Below are 15,484 nucleotides of genomic sequence, written 5' to 3' on the forward strand. Positions count from 1 at the left end.
AACAAACGTCAATACTTCAATGTAAAAATATTTAATTAATTTATTTTGGTAGTGCTCCCTAATGATAATGGCTATTTTTAGAAGTGTCTCCGCGGGCGACTGAAAAGGTCCCTGTGGGCGACCGGGTTGGTGACCCCTGCTCTACAATATGTGTTCATTTTGGTTTTTCATTCAGTTTTGTTTCATCTTATTAAATATTCTCTTGAATTGGCTACAGCATTATTTTGTTTTCTATCATTATTAAAATTTTATGTTTTATTTCTATTTTTTGTATCAGTTCAATTTTACATGAATAATGGAAAAATTTTCATTTTATTTCAGTCTTTTGTGTTTCAATGCATAAAGTTTTTTTGCATTAATAATCCATCAGCTGTGCAAACCTGTTTGCACCTTTATTTCTCACATTATTAAATTGAAGGATTCTTGAGCTATTTTTGTTTTCTAACATCTGGGCTTTAATCATGTTCACCTTCAGTGTTTCATATTAAAGTCCAGGGAAAAATAAAAATGGAAAATGAGCTTTAGTGGCTACAATGTGTTTAGAATTGTGTAAAAATAATGAATTGCGGAAAAAAAACGACAAAGATAAAAACAGTAAGGAAGTGGATTTAATATAAAAAGCTGGAACCTATTTGTGAAGCACAAGACTTTTTTATTAACCAGTTAGACAAGAAGAAAGTAGCAGAGTAGTAGAGAGTCTGACAGGTCTGAACAAGACGAAGTCCACTCTGACTCCACCCTGTTAGGCTTTCAGTGAACAGCAAAGATCACAGTTGGAAACATCTTAACACTCCACAGGTTTTATCCACCAGGTTTCAGGTGAGTCTCTTCTAGTTTATTGTTGACCAGTTTTCATTCTGACTCTTTTAAGATGAATTCTGTTGAAATATTTAACAGCTCATATTTCCTCCAATAATTTCTGCTTCATTCTTTAGAAACACCTTGAAGTCTTTCAACTTTCTGTCTTCCTGAAAACTCAAGTATAAACAATGCTCAGAAAACCCTACACATAATACGGCAAGCTGTTTTAACATAAATTTGGTTTTGTAGCACTTACATCCCAGAAATCTCCAATTGTTTTATGACTAGACGTTTTAGTGATTTAAAATATCTCTAATTACATTCTGACTTATATGTAGTTTTAACTAGTGAAAACTATATAAATATATAGATATCTTTAAAGCAAATAATGATGAGACAAAACTAAATAAAAAATATCTTGAATTGTAATTTTGACTAGTCAAAATTTGTTTTAAGATATCTCTAAATGAATTAGAGATATATTGAATTACTCAACTTTTCTGTTTAAGATATTTTAAATTCTGACTATTCAGAATAACATTACTGATATCTTGAATAAGTATTTGTGGATAGTCAAAACATCCCTGACTTGCTTGGCAATTTGAAAGGAGGAACAAAAATGCTGTTTCCTCCATTTTGAAGCAACCAGGTGTTGACGCAGGAAAAGGATTAAAACTAACCGAGTAAGTTTATTATATTTTATGTTGGTTCATTGTCTAATTTAGACAGTAGAATAAAACATTTTACTGAAGTAGCGTAGATGTAAAACACAATAATTAAATCCTAAATTAATCTGCAGTATATCTCTATAATAACTTTTAAACTCTGTAAGTTGTTTTCGACCCGCTCTGCTAGATGAATGTTTTATGTTTCTACTGTCAATATTAAACGCTTTGGTTTAACACAGAACAAAGAAATAAATCAGTCATTTTGTGTTTATTATGAAAAACATTATGGCAGCTATTGCATTTATTGTCTTTACATTTAACAATAAGGTGAAAATGTAAAGATAAATATTTCTGCTTTCAACAGTTTTTAAACCAGGAAGGTTAAAAAGTTTCCTGCTATAGAAAAGCTGCTTTGATCAAAGAGTCTGCAAAATGTGTTTCATATTTAACAGTCTGAAAATGTTTCATTTGTTTATCCAGATGTAATTTATAACAAAACTATTTCTGAGAATATAAGCCGTTTTAACATAAATTCGGTTTTACTGCCCTTTCATTCCAGATATCTCAAATTGTTTTTTGACTAGACGTTTTAACAATTTAAGATATCTCTAATTACATTCTGACTAGTCAAAATGATGTCAGATTTACCATTGATTTGTATGGGGACTTCAATTCAAGATATCTACAATTACTTACTGATTATCTGAAATACACATTTCAGATATCTACAATTAAATTATGACTAGTCAAAAAGTTAATTCAAGATTTCTCGATTATAGTTTTGACTAGTCATAATTCTAATTAAAGATATCTCTAATTAGTCCATAATTCAAGATATCTTAAATGTATTTTTGGATAGTAGAAATGTAGTTTTGACTAGTGGAAATTAAATTATAGATATCTTAAAAGCAAATAATGACTAGACAAAACTAAATAAGAGATAGCTTGAATTATAATTTTGACTAGTCAAAATTTCTTTTAAGATATCTCTAAATGAATTAGAGATGTCTTTATGGCAAGCCGTTTCAACATAAATTCGGTTCCGTCTGACTATCCGTAATTACGTTCCAGATATCTGAAAATGCATTTAGACTAGACAAAACTACATATTGACTATCCGGAATGGTAATTTAAGAAATCTGCATTTACATTCTGACTAGTGAGAATAATAATTCAAGATATCTCAAATGACGTCACTGGATTTGTAATTTGACGAGACACATATCCGGAATTACGATTTAAGATATCTTGAACATAATTATCACTGGTCAAAATTACAATTTTAGATATCTGAATTAAGAATGACGTTGAAGCCCCTTTGTGCTGTCCAAACTGTTGCCTGTAGAATTTTATGTTTCCTGCACAAAATTGTCCGTAAATTCCACAAATTAGAAAGAGGTCGGCAATGTTGGACATGCGGAGAACGCAAAACTTCATAAACTATGAGACTGCTAATGATATCTGCAAAAAATGTCCTGTTTATTCATTTCCGACGAACTGAATGCACTTAAAAACAACTTTGAAAAGCTAAAACTGTCTTGTCAATCCATTTTCAACATGAAAGTGGTGCATTTTTAACATCTTTTTTCGTTTTTTCTATTTTTCATTGTTTTATTTAAACTTTCAAATTGCCAAGAAAATCAGTGACGCTTTGACTAGACAGAATGTTCATTTAAGATATCTTAAATAGAAAAGTTGAATAATTCAAGATATCTCTAATTCATTTAGAGATATCTTAAATAGAAAAGTTGAATAATTCAAGATATCTCTAAATGAATTAGAGATATCTTAAAACAAATTTTGACTAGTCAAAATTACAATTCAAGATATTTTTTATTTAGTTTTGTCTCATCATTATTTGCTTTAAAGATATCTATATATTTATATAGTTTTCACTAGTTAAAACTACATATTTCCCATCCTAAAATAAACGTAAGATATCTTGAACTATGCTGTCATTCGAGATATCTTAAGTTAGAATTATGATTAGTCAAAATTAAAATCGAGAAATCTTGAATTTACTTTTTGACTAATTTAATTATAGATATCTGACATGTGTATTTCAGATAGTCAGTAATTTATTGTAAGCATCTTGAATTCAAGTCCTCATCCAACTCAATGGTAAATTTGACGTCATTTTGACTAGTCAGAATGTAATTAGAGATATCTTAAATTGCTATAATTTTAAGATATCTTATAATTTACTATCAATTTTCTAATTGACTGTAAATTATAATTAATGTTGCAAGAAGAATTACAGAATACATCTCTGTGTGATGAATCTATATAAAATGTATCTGACAGTGAAATTGACAAGCAGTGCAATAATTGTATATTGTTTTTCATTGACTTAATATGCTTTTCATTATTTAGCAGTAAAAAAAAGTAAAACTCACTCACTGATGTTTCATGATTATAAGAAACTAATTTCATTCAGAAAATGTTTTATAATTAAAGATTCAGCAGCTGCAGAGAATGAAAACAATCCTGTTGACTGAGAGTTGCTGTATGAGTTTATAACCACAAGGTGGCAGTAATGATCTCTTTCTAAACAACCTTTATTAGACCTGAACCATAGACCCAGTTGTTCCTTGTACTGATGTTGTGCTGCCTCTCCTCCTCTTCCCTCTCAGGATCAGGATGAAGATGATGTCCAGCATCCTGCTGCTCCTCATCCTCAGCTCATGTCTCTGTGGTCAGTCTCCATCTTGTCTTTGTGACAGAAAGCTCTCTAGATGGAGCTGAAAGACTCCCATGTTCCAGTTCTCAGTGTGTCTGCTCCTCTCTTTCCCTCTCTGTCTCCTCAGCAGCAACATTTGTAGTGAATGTGACACAGAGCAGCTATCAGGCAGAGGAGAAGCAGAACATCACTCTGGAGTGGACCTTCACCACCAAGACTCAGGGAACCTGGAGGAATCTGTTCATCGTCTGCAGCTTGTTGGCTCCTGATAAAACCGAGTTCTCTATCAGGTCCATGAAGGAGTTGAGATTCCAGAGTCTCAGGATGATCAGTTTTCAGGACGAGTCAGAGCGACAAAGACGTCCTCAGAGAAGGACGAATCAGACTCCATGTGTCCAGACTGAGGACTGAAGACTCTGGTCTGTATCGATGTGACGTGAAAACTGAAGATGGATTCAACTCTGGAAGATGTCGACTCAGCGTTACTGGTGAGTTATTTGGGGTTTTATTTTACTTTCTTTAACTTTTTAGGTCTTTATTGAGCATAAATGAAACTATTATTAGTGAAATGTTTTAGCTTCTCTTTATTAAAGCTCATGTTTGATCACATCTCTAAGCTCTAGAGGTCAGAAGGTCGACCTCAGCATAGAGTTGTGAATTCAGCTGATCTAATAGATGAAAACTGATTCTATCATAATTCTGCTGAAGTCAAAAGTGCAAATCTTAATTTTATTTCATTATTAAAGTGAAACTGTGAAGGTAAAAGTTAAATTGGTACAAGGGATAAATTATCTACAGTTTCTGTGCCCTTATATCATCACTAGAAACATATTTAGTATCTTCAATACTTGGGCCAGTTCCAGTCTATGGGGCCACTGGCCCTTTAGATTCATCCTGAGTACGGCCATGTAAAGGACTGGACTGATGTAACAACACATTTCCACAGGCTGATGAAAGTAAAGGGTTCAGTGGATTTCTGCTGAGAGCAAAACATGCAGCACTTCTATGTTCATCTGTAAGCAAATAAAACTCAACCAACCAGAGTCAGGAGAAGGCTTTTAGTGCTGACAATCACCATCTTGTATGTGCTGCTCATACCTTTCCTTGCTCTTGTCTTCAGCTCCTCCTCCACAGTGAAGCTGCTGTGATTGAGCTTTGAGTGCATAAATGTTAGAAATGTAAATAAAGGACGACGACCAGAGCTTCTCAGGGCCATGATCACCACGGTCCGAGTCTCTCACAGGGAGGGGAACTCGCAGCAATGGCCCACTTTACTTTATGTGGCTTTATTCACACACAGAGGTGTGTTTTGTTCAGGGCTGGTCCGAGGTGATATGGGGGCCCTGAGCCCAATATGAATTATATGGTACAACACAGAAATCTTAACATTTCAAATTAAGATTTAAAGGAAATAGCAAGTTTACTTTGTAAAAGTGTGTGAAGTATTATTTATTGTTGTATTACTGCTACATTTGATGCTAAGAGTTTTATGCTACAATCTTTTTGTTTGGACTCTTTTGTGCATCTTGCAAATCTTTATTCAAGTAGAAGTAAAAAGTAACTGTCAAACAGCATCTCTATTCTGTAAATGTAAAGTTGTAAATATGATTTCTCTATTTAGAATAAACGTCTACATTCAACTCAATGGACTCTCTGGGCTGAACGATCTGCTTTTCAGGCATTTGCATAATCTCTTCATTTTCTTTTTTTATTTTATTATTTAGAGTTTTTTTTTCTTTAAAATGTATTTCATTTTTGTGAGGCTACATTATGAGCCTCACACCTTTTACAGTTAGGGCCAGAAATATTTGGACAGTACACAATATTTGTGAGTTGGGCTCTGCATGCCATCGCATTGGATTTGAAATGAAACCTCTACAACAGAATTCAAGTGCAGATTGTAACGTTTAATTTAAAGGGTTGAACAAAAATATCTGATAGAAAATGTAGGAATTGTACACATTTGTTTACAAACACTCCACATTTTAGGAGCTCAAAAGTAATTGGACATATAAACATAACCCAAACAAAAAAGTTTTTTCTCAATATTTTGTTGCGAATCCTTTGGAGGCAATCACTGCCTTAAGTCTGGAACCCATGGACATCACCAAACGCTGGTTTCCTCCTTCTTAATGCTTTGCCAGGCCTTTACAGCCGCAGCCTTCAGGTCTTGCTTGTTAGTGGGTCTTTCCGTCTGAAGTCTGGATTTGAGCAAGTGAAATGCATGCTCAATTGGGTTAAGATCTGGTGATTGACTTGGCCATTGCAGAATATTCCACCTTTTTGCTCTCATGAACTCCTGGGTAGCTTTGGCTGTATGCTTGGGGTCATTATCCATCTGTACTGTGAAGCGCCGTCCGATCAACTTTGCAGCATTTGGCTGAGTCTGGGCTGACAGTATATCCCGGTACACTTCAGAATTCATCCGGCTACTCTTGCTGTTATGTCATCAATAAACACAAGTGACCCAGTGCCATTGAAAGCCATGCATGCCCATGCCATCACGTTGCCTCCACCATGTTTTACAGAGGATGTGGTGTGCCTTGGATCATGTGCCGTTCCCTTTCTTCTCCAAACTTTTTTCTTCCCATCATTCTGGTACAGGTTGATCTTTGTCTCATCTGTCCATAGAATACTTTTCCAGAACTGGGCTGGCTTCTTGAAGTGTTTTTGGGCAAATTTAACTCTGGCCTGTCTATTTTTGGAATTGATGAATGGTTTGCATCTACATGTGAACCTTTGTATTTGCTTTCATGGAGTCTTCTCTTTACTGTTGACTTAGAGACAGATACACCTACTTCCATGAGAGTGTTCTGGACCTCAGTTGATGTTGTGAACGGGTTCTTCTTCACCAAAGAAAGTATGCGGCGATCATCCACCACCGTTGTCTTCCGTGGACGCCCAGGCCTTTTTGAGTTCCCAAGCTCACCAGTCAATTCCTTTTCCTCAGAATGTACCAGACTGTTGATTTTGCTACTCCAAGCATGTCTGCTATCTCTCTGATGGATTTTTTCCTTTTTTTCAGCCTCAGGATGTTCTGCTTCACCTCAATTGAGAGCTCCTTTGACCGCATGTTGTCTGGTCACAGCAACAGCTTCCAAATGCAAAACCACACACCTGGAAACAACCCCAGACCTTTTAACTACTTACTTGATTACAGGTTAACGAGGGAAAGGCCTTTTGAGTTACTTGCAGCCTTTGGAGTCCATTGTCCAATTACTTTTGGTCCCTTGAAAAAGAGGAGGCTCTGCATTACAGAGCTATGATTCCTAAACCCTTTCTCCGATTTGGATGTGGAAACTCTCATATTGCAGCTGGGAGTGTGCACTTTCAGCCCATATTATATATAAATTGTATTTCTGAACATATTTTTGTCAACAGCTAAAATAAAAAACCTGTGTCACTGTCCAAATATTTCTGGCCCTAACTGTAAATAAAACTTCTTATTATTATAAATACCTATACTGCTACAAACAAGGACTTGCCTTGGTTACCGGGTCACATGGTAGCAGATTTCCAGGATATTTATACTGATTTACAAATGTATTTGAAAATTGACAGGGCGAACAGCAGCTGCTCTCTATTTCCTGCAAATTGGGATTTATAAAGGAAAGATGCACGGCTTTATGCAACCAAAGATTTTGTGCGTCGCACTTTTCTAGATTTTAGTGCGGAAACTGTACGTTCTTTTATGCTTGAGGCCCCAGATCCATTATTCCAGTCCAGGTCAGAGTCCAGTGTCTCTCCTTGGTCTCTGCTGCTGCTGTAGAAGTGGACCGGTTTACTTTGACCTCTGACCTTTCTGCTCTGTTTTCTCTGTCCTGTAGTTCATAAAAACATCTTAGCTGTTCCTGGACAGAAAGTCTCTCTGCCATGCCGACTCCCCAACAACAAAACCTGCTGTGGTTGTGCAGTGGACCCGACCGGACCTGGATCCAGAATATGTCCTGCTGTTCAGAGATGAGCAGCTGGATCCAGAGAACCAGCATCCATCTTTAGGAACCGGGTGGATCTGCAGGACAGACGGATGGAGGACGGAGACGTGTCTTTGCTTCTGAGCAACGTGACGACCAACGACTCGGGACAAATGAGTGTCGAGTTTTTCAGAGAGAAGCAACCGGCAGTATGACACTCAGCGGAACTGTCTACCCTGGTTGTGGCGCCTCCTACAGGTGAGTTTTCCTGGTTTCTATATTCCAGTGAAAGAAGGAAGCTGCATAAAGTGTTTTAATGTTCAGATCAGTGAATCTTCTTACAGGTGAAAATGTCTTTAGAGTCTCTGTGTGGCTGCGGCTAATCTGAGGGGGAATATCCTTTAGGCCAGATGTGGTTCTGGTTCTGACCAGATGATTGTGTTTCCTAAAGCTGCTGCAGAAAGCAGATGGTCTGAGATCAGCAGATGAAGAGAAATGGATTCTGACCTTCAGCTCTGATTCTGTTTTTCAGAAAACAAGGAGGAAAGAAACGAAGATGGAAGCAAAAACAAACATATTGGACCGATGATTGGAGGCCTACTGATCGTTGCACTGATAATTGGTTTGGTTCTTGGCTTCTATTTAAGGAAGCAGAAGATGAACGGATCTTAAAGAAGAACCAAAACTCAGTGAGGGTTGTGGATCGTTCTGGTTCAGATCCCCAACCTTCATCCTCAGAGCCCAACATCCTCCATGATGTGAATGTGACTTTGCTCTAACACTTGATTGCAATGGTTGCATGAGCTCCTCTGCAGCCCATCAGGTTCTGCAGAGGATTTAATCACTGAATCATTCATGTGGCTACAGGGAAAGTCCTAAAGCCTGCAGGACTTGGGCTCTGAGGACCAGGGTTGGGATCACTGCTCCAGTTGACCCAACATTGGTTTCTTCAGCTGTTACAGTTTATATCTTGATGCTCTGAATGTGAATTTATAAACATGTAAATATGATCTAAGAGTAATACGTACCATATTATTTTATTTATTAAAAGTAGTTATATATTTATATAACTTTGATTATATTGTAATATAAGTATATTATTGTTTCCTTTCTTTAGTCGCAGTTTCACAAAGGTTGATGTTCACATGCATTTTAATGTTGTTCTTATTTTTATTCATATCTAACCTTAAATCACTCCCTCCTCCTCTTTCTGTGGATTATTATTGAATATTTTTGCATTATGTGAACATTATCTGCTGGGTTCATTTAATGTACATGATTTTGTAAAAAGTGTTTTTAATCTTACTCTATTAAATATTCTTATTGCTTTTTTCTGAAATGTGATTATTGGCTATAGAGTATTTTTATATCTTTTATTCCCAGATCTATGAACAGTACAATAGATACAGTAAAACATGGAGGAATATAGAATATGCAGGAATTTCAGACCTGAAATATAATTTATTCTTCCAAGAACTGCAGTAAATATGACCAGATTTGTTTGATTAAATGAGGTTCCATGCTCATTTTATTTAATTAACTCTTTTAAAAGAAGCTTTAAGTTTTGAATGTCGTCGTTAAAACGTTCTAATAAAATCTGCTGCTTGTTTTCTTTTAGTTTTTATTTTCTTAATGTCTTATGAAGTATAAATGTTGTACAGAAATGTTTAGATTAACAGCTATAAATAAATAAATATGTAATCTTTCATTGTTTGTTCTGAGTTTTTTTGACATTTTCCAAATTTTATTATGAAAATGAGAATCTACTTATAAAAATATCCATTTAGACTTTTAGGTCCTCACTTTGTTAGCAGTCGATCAAAACTCTAAAATTAATTCATCCAGTTCACAGTTTCATCTTTTCTCAGAGAGTTTTATGTTATTCTAGTTTTCAGAGATTTTTGATTTTTATTTTTAAAATCATGTAATCCCTGAGTTACTGCAGCAGATTTAAACCTTGGTTTGAATAAACAAAATCATTTCAAGAGCCATAAATTGAGCCTGAGCCTCAGTTTGGGCCACAATAATCTGCACATTAATACATATTAATATTGTTTAATCAGATATAAATGGTAGACCATGTCACAACCATAAACAGAATCAAATCTTTTCCAGTTCAGTTTAGTTGATCTGAAGTTTAATTTGCTCAAAGGAACAAAGTCAGTTTTAGTGACTGAAACTCTGCAGCTGAACCTGAAACCTGTGAAGAGACACAATCTGCCTGGAAACAAGGAAAACTGATATCAGAGGAGAATCATTGGCTGGAAATGAGTCTGGATGGAAAAGGCCTTTATGGTCAGTTTGGATCAAATGTCAGAGTTTCTCTGATTCATTCTCTGATTCTTTAGTTGTTCATTCTGAACATCTTTACTGAACGTCTCTGAGGATTCAGTCACATTTAATCACAGGCTGACCTGAACATCCAACACCGGATCAACTCTTTATTTCCTCATCCTGGATCCACATGTTCAACCTGGAGCTGCTGGATTGGAGGAGAAATCCTCAGAAGAAGAAGATGGAGGAACTGACAGTATCAATAGTTCACCAATATTGATTTCCTCATTTGATAGAACCACGTCAACTTTGGACAGTTTTACACTTTAGAGGAACCTGAAGTTAAAACTGGAGGGAAAATAGTTGAGAAATGATCAGTTTTCCTCCAGGACTCTGGGTCTGTTTTTCTCTTTGAGTCTCTTTTATAAAAACTTGATTTCATCAAACAGCTTCTATGAACACATGAAGAGTCACTGATTCATTAAAAGGGGCAAAATGTTTCTCTGACTCTTGTTTCTGACAGCAGGAAACAGACCAGGAAGTTCAGAGTTGAAGAAATGAATCATACGTTCAGGTAACCTCGGACGTTGAAATTATTAGAGACAAATTAAACTGATTATAACAAAAAAAAATGCAAGCAAAAATAAAAAGTTTTATTGTACATATCAGATGCATCTCATCAAGCATATTCTTAAAAACCGCAGTCTGTCCGAGGCGTCCTTAAATGCATCACTTGGTGCTGTCAGATCTCTGGACTGTAGTGATGGGCAGATGAGGCCTCATTGGGTGTGTGGCACATTTCCCAAACTGTGTTGAAAACTGTGTTGCTGACTCACTCAATGGCGACATCTGCTGGATTTAAAAAGTAATTCAGGAAACATCAATAAAGACTGGAAACAGACTGAACAAGGTTCATTCACACATTTTTATTTAGAAACATCAGCTGCGTTAACATCTTTGGGCCAATTGCCAAGAAAACAAAACAACAAAAAAAACTGACTTGTATGTTTTATTATTTTTTTAACTGTTTACAAATCAGCCGAGATGAATGCTGCAGTTTCTTCCTTCTGACGTATTTCTATCTTGAAAAATTGATAGTGCAATTAGATCATACATAAATTCATCAAATCAGACAATATTCCTTCATCGGAGAAGCGACACATTAATAGTTTCTGGTCCTTTTTATGAAACTTGAATATAATGCGATTATTCACTTTAAAGCATTTTCATTTTGCCCAAAAGCTTTAGGGAATTTTCTCTTGCTTTTGCTGGTCCATATTGGCTGTATGGATTTTCCTTCTTGACCTCAAACCGGTTTAATAAAGTAATATAGTTGCGTAAAGCGTAATATAGTAAGAGGTTCAAGAATGGACAATTTGAACCTTTTTGGTATTAAAAATGATTTTTTTAGGACGACATTTAGTGCAATTTTATACAACAACGTGATGTTGTATAATCACGTTGTTGTATACATTTAATCCACAATAGAAATAAAAGTTAATTCATGTAAACTAATTAAAGTATTCTTCAGAAAGAAATTGGAATAACCCGACAGAAGAATGATCAATAGTGGAAACGAGAACGGAATAATAATTGATCTTATTCTCCGTGATAAGATCGAAATGATCAAACGGAAGAAAAACTTCCTCTTCCTCGATTGATCATAGTTTTCATTGACAAGCCAAACAACACAAACTATCTCCATCCAACAAAACCCACCAACATGTCGATACATTTTCTGTTCATAAATACAATTTGGCGCGTTCACAGCCAAACGACACAGGAACTGTACCGGTCACGTGGTTTTCCTTAAAGAGATACGCGCACCGACACGGGGCTTCGGCTTGTTTGCTCGGCGCATGCGCCGAGGTTTCAGTATCATCAGACCCATCACTATTTACAGCAGAACCTTCAGAACCAGAACCAGTGGAGCAGATCCAGAGCTTCACTGGTTCATCATCTGCTGCAGCTTAAAGCATCTAAGATCAGGGTTCTGGTTCTAGGTTCTGGTTCTGGTTCCAGGTTCTGGTTGAGTTTGTTTCCAGCAGTCAGCGGGTCAGAACCAGAACCAGAACATCACTATGCTGCTGGTTCATGAACAGAAGGAAGAAAATCAGATAAAACCTGAAACACTGAACTGAACAATAAATTATGATCTTAGATTAAATTCTCTTTAAGGCTCATTTATGTTGAGTTTCAGTTTTAAAATCTTTCAGCTGCTCAAAATAATCAACCAAATTGTTTGATGCAACAAATTTATATTCCCCTAAATCTGATCAAACTGTTCTAATAATAAAGTGATTGAACTATCTCTTGTTTCATTGTCATTATTAAAATAAACATCTACTGGTAGAAAACATTTATCTAAAAAAATAAGAAAGAAGAAAATCAGAGCTGCTGCTGTCAGTCCCACACTGTTGATGATGATGATGATGATGTTCATCCATTCTTGTCTCTCTGGTTCTGGAGTCCAAGTTGGTCTCTGAGTTTGGATCTGATCAGCAGCTGCTGGGAGAGAAATCAGAAATATTTATTAATATTTGATGGAAACTGAGATCCAGGAGGATTCATGGAGAAGATGAAGATGTTGGTTCATCAATACAGAATCAGAATTTATTAAAGTTTCTAAAAATGTTTGTTTACATATTAATGATTTCTTCTCATCAGTAACGCTGAGTCGACATCTTCCATAGTTGAATCCATCTTCAGTTTTCACGTCACACAGATACAGACCAGAGTCTTCAGTCCTCAGTCTGGACACATGGAGTCTGATTCGTCCTTCTCTGAGGACGTCTTTGTCGCTCTGGACTCGTCCTGAAAACTGATCATCCTGAGACTCTGGAATCTCAACTCCTTCATGAATATGATAGAGAACTAAGACTCCATGATCCGTGTTCACTTCACAGTAGATGAACAGATTCCTCCATGTTCCCTGAGTCTTGGTGGTGAAGGTCCACTCCAGAGTGATGCTCTGCTTCTCCTCTGCCTGATAGCTGCTCTGTGTCACATTCACTACAAATGTTGCTGCTGAGGGAGAGGGAAAGAGAGGAGCAGACACACTGAGAACTGGAACATGGGAGTCTTTCAGCTCCATCTAGAGAGCTTTCTGTCACAAGACAAGATGGAGACTGACCACAGAGACATGAGCTGAGGATGAGGAGCAGCAGGATGCTGGACATCATCTTCATCCTGAGAGAGGATGAAGATGAGAGTTAATCACAATAAAAAGAAACACTGGATTCCTGCTACAGAATTAACTTATATAGAAACAGATCATTACTGCCACCTTGTGGTAATAAAACTATACAGCAGAAAGACAACAGGACATGTTTTCATTCTCTGCAGCTTCTGAATCTTTCATTATTAAAATTCTTATTTAGATCCATTAGATTCAAATAAAAATATTTAGATTATATTCTCTGAGCCTTCTTGTAATTTTGATGATTGTTATTTACAGACAAACTGTATAAAACCAATAAAACATAAATATCCTAAACAGAGATATCAGGTTTCTGAAAAGACTTTTCATTTCACTTTGGACTTTAATCAACTTGGTTTCTGGTTCTCTTCATTCTTCCTCTAAACTCCAGAACCTTCATGTCTGAATGAAATACAAACTTTACTTCTCTGGAAACAGGACTTTACGGTCCAGTTCTTCTCTTCAGGTAAGATGTTTGTATCTAGGATTGTCTCTGTGAATCCTGTGTGAAGGAGTGAACTGAGTCTGCTCTGAATCCAGCATCAGTTCACTCCTTCATCCTTGTGAAACGCATCAAAATGAGAGAGTGATTTTCTGACAATCCTCTCCAGGCTGCAGTTTAATCCCCGCTGAACATTTTCCACATGTGGTGGTGAGGAGAACAGGATGGAGACCAATCCTGTCTGAGTTTGAAACCTGAGACATGCTGGACAAAAGTGTCAAACCAGAGACACAAAACTTTCAGCCGCAAGAAATAAAAACAAGTTACAGAAGATTAAAAGTTATTATTACAGATATATGAACTGCAAAACCTGGTTTCAGGATTTAACTGTTGTGTTTTACATTTATTCACAGGAAACGTATTTCAGTAAAATGTTTTTCCAACTAACTCTAAATTATAGACAAACATGTAATAAACTTACTGTCAGTTTTCTTCTTTATCAGCCTCAACATTTTGCTGCTTCGTCAGCCTTTGTGTCCAGGTCTCTGCATGACGTTGATACTGTTAGACTAGACATGGACACACCAGATCTAGACTAACAGACTGACTAACTGTTTCCGTTATGCTGTTTCTTTTATTCTCTTCTAGTTTGAAGCGGTCGAGGGAACAAATCTCTATTGAAGTTAAGAGTTTCTCCTCCTCTTTGTCCTACTGCCAGACATTCATGACATTCTCCCTCCTCGTGTTGCAGGAGAACTGGACTCGTCCTGAAGGAGGGTATTTCCCTTCCTGCTCCGTTAGAATCTCAGGAATGAGTTGCAACAGCAAAGCAAAGCAAAGCATTCAGAGCTGAATGCTCCTGTTTGCTGTCAGTCATGAAAGTTGCCAACAAACTTCATTTGATTCCTCGACTCTCTGCAGCTGGAAGCACATAGAAATAATTAGTCTGTTATTTCAGATCTGAGCTTCAGAGATCAGCAGCAAAGCTTTGCATTTCTCTGAAATGATAAGATTTCAACGCTTTAGAATCATGAAGGTTCAGAGGCAGAAAAGTTTCTAGGCTTTTCTCCGAGCAGACCTTCACTCCGGCGGCGTGGGAGGAGTTAAACACGTGACTCCGCCCACAGTTCAAATACTACCAGCAGTTTTACTAAATATCAACCGGAAGGTCAAGTTCCTGAATTATTTCATTTGACACATTCAACAGTGATGATTCACTGAATGGTGATGAATGTATGTTGAGACATTAAATGTTTTCTCATCAGAAACTTTGTTTATATATTATTTTTATTCCACTTTAGAAATAAACGAGCAAAAAAAATTATAATTTAGTTAAAAAGTTCAACACTTAATTCAGAAAGTAAAACTATCATATATTATATCGACTCACATATTCCGATAATAAACTCTAGTGTCTCTGAAAAATGTTTAATGTTCTAGAATATACAGTAAAATATTGATTCCAAAGTTTTCTGGACTCATTGATCAGTTCTGATGTTTGGTCTT

The 15,484-nt window shown here is 36.3% G+C and overlaps 1 protein-coding gene and 1 long non-coding RNA gene across 2 annotated transcripts; one reads left to right on the plus strand and one right to left on the minus strand.

The window, feature by feature from the left end:
• The first annotated feature begins 715 nt into the window (after positions 1 to 715).
• LOC129356126 (uncharacterized) lies at positions 716 to 9,735 on the plus strand. The gene is made up of 5 exons (XR_008605365.1): positions 716 to 819; positions 4,109 to 4,164; positions 4,277 to 4,637; positions 7,977 to 8,321; positions 8,596 to 9,735. It is a non-coding gene; the product is annotated as an uncharacterized LOC129356126 (long non-coding RNA).
• Positions 9,736 to 12,079: 2,344 nt separating this feature from the next.
• On the minus strand, positions 12,080 to 14,717 carry LOC129356139 (uncharacterized). Its single transcript, XM_055025742.1, has 5 exons — positions 14,460 to 14,717; positions 13,471 to 13,526; positions 12,981 to 13,364; positions 12,739 to 12,842; positions 12,080 to 12,145 (listed from the first exon to the last, which is right to left on the minus strand). Exons 2-5 carry the CDS (start codon positions 13,523 to 13,525, stop codon positions 12,080 to 12,082), a joined length of 609 nt encoding a protein of 202 aa, XP_054881717.1. The 5' UTR covers position 13,526; positions 14,460 to 14,717.
• Between the last annotated feature and the right edge of the window lie 767 nt (positions 14,718 to 15,484).

This window comes from Poeciliopsis prolifica, unplaced genomic scaffold, assembly GCF_027474105.1.
Source record: "Poeciliopsis prolifica strain line A6 unplaced genomic scaffold, Auburn_PproV2 SCAFFOLD157, whole genome shotgun sequence".
In the NCBI taxonomy this organism is placed as follows: Eukaryota; Metazoa; Chordata; class Actinopteri; order Cyprinodontiformes; family Poeciliidae; genus Poeciliopsis; species Poeciliopsis prolifica.

Bases quoted from the DNA above. Each gene is read 5' to 3' on its own strand.
- LOC129356139 (XM_055025742.1), bottom strand. From the start codon at position 13,525: ATGAAGATGATGTCCAGCATCCTGCTGCTCCTCATCCTCAGCTCATGT. The intron at 12,843-12,980 runs GTAAACAAACAT...CTCTCCCAGCAG, and splicing joins TGAGAAGAAATCATTAATAT to CTGCTGATCAGATCCAAACT. The intron at 12,146-12,738 runs GCAGCAGCTCTG...TATCTCTTTAAG, and splicing joins TCAACAGTGTGGGACTGACA to GAAAACCACGTGACCGGTAC.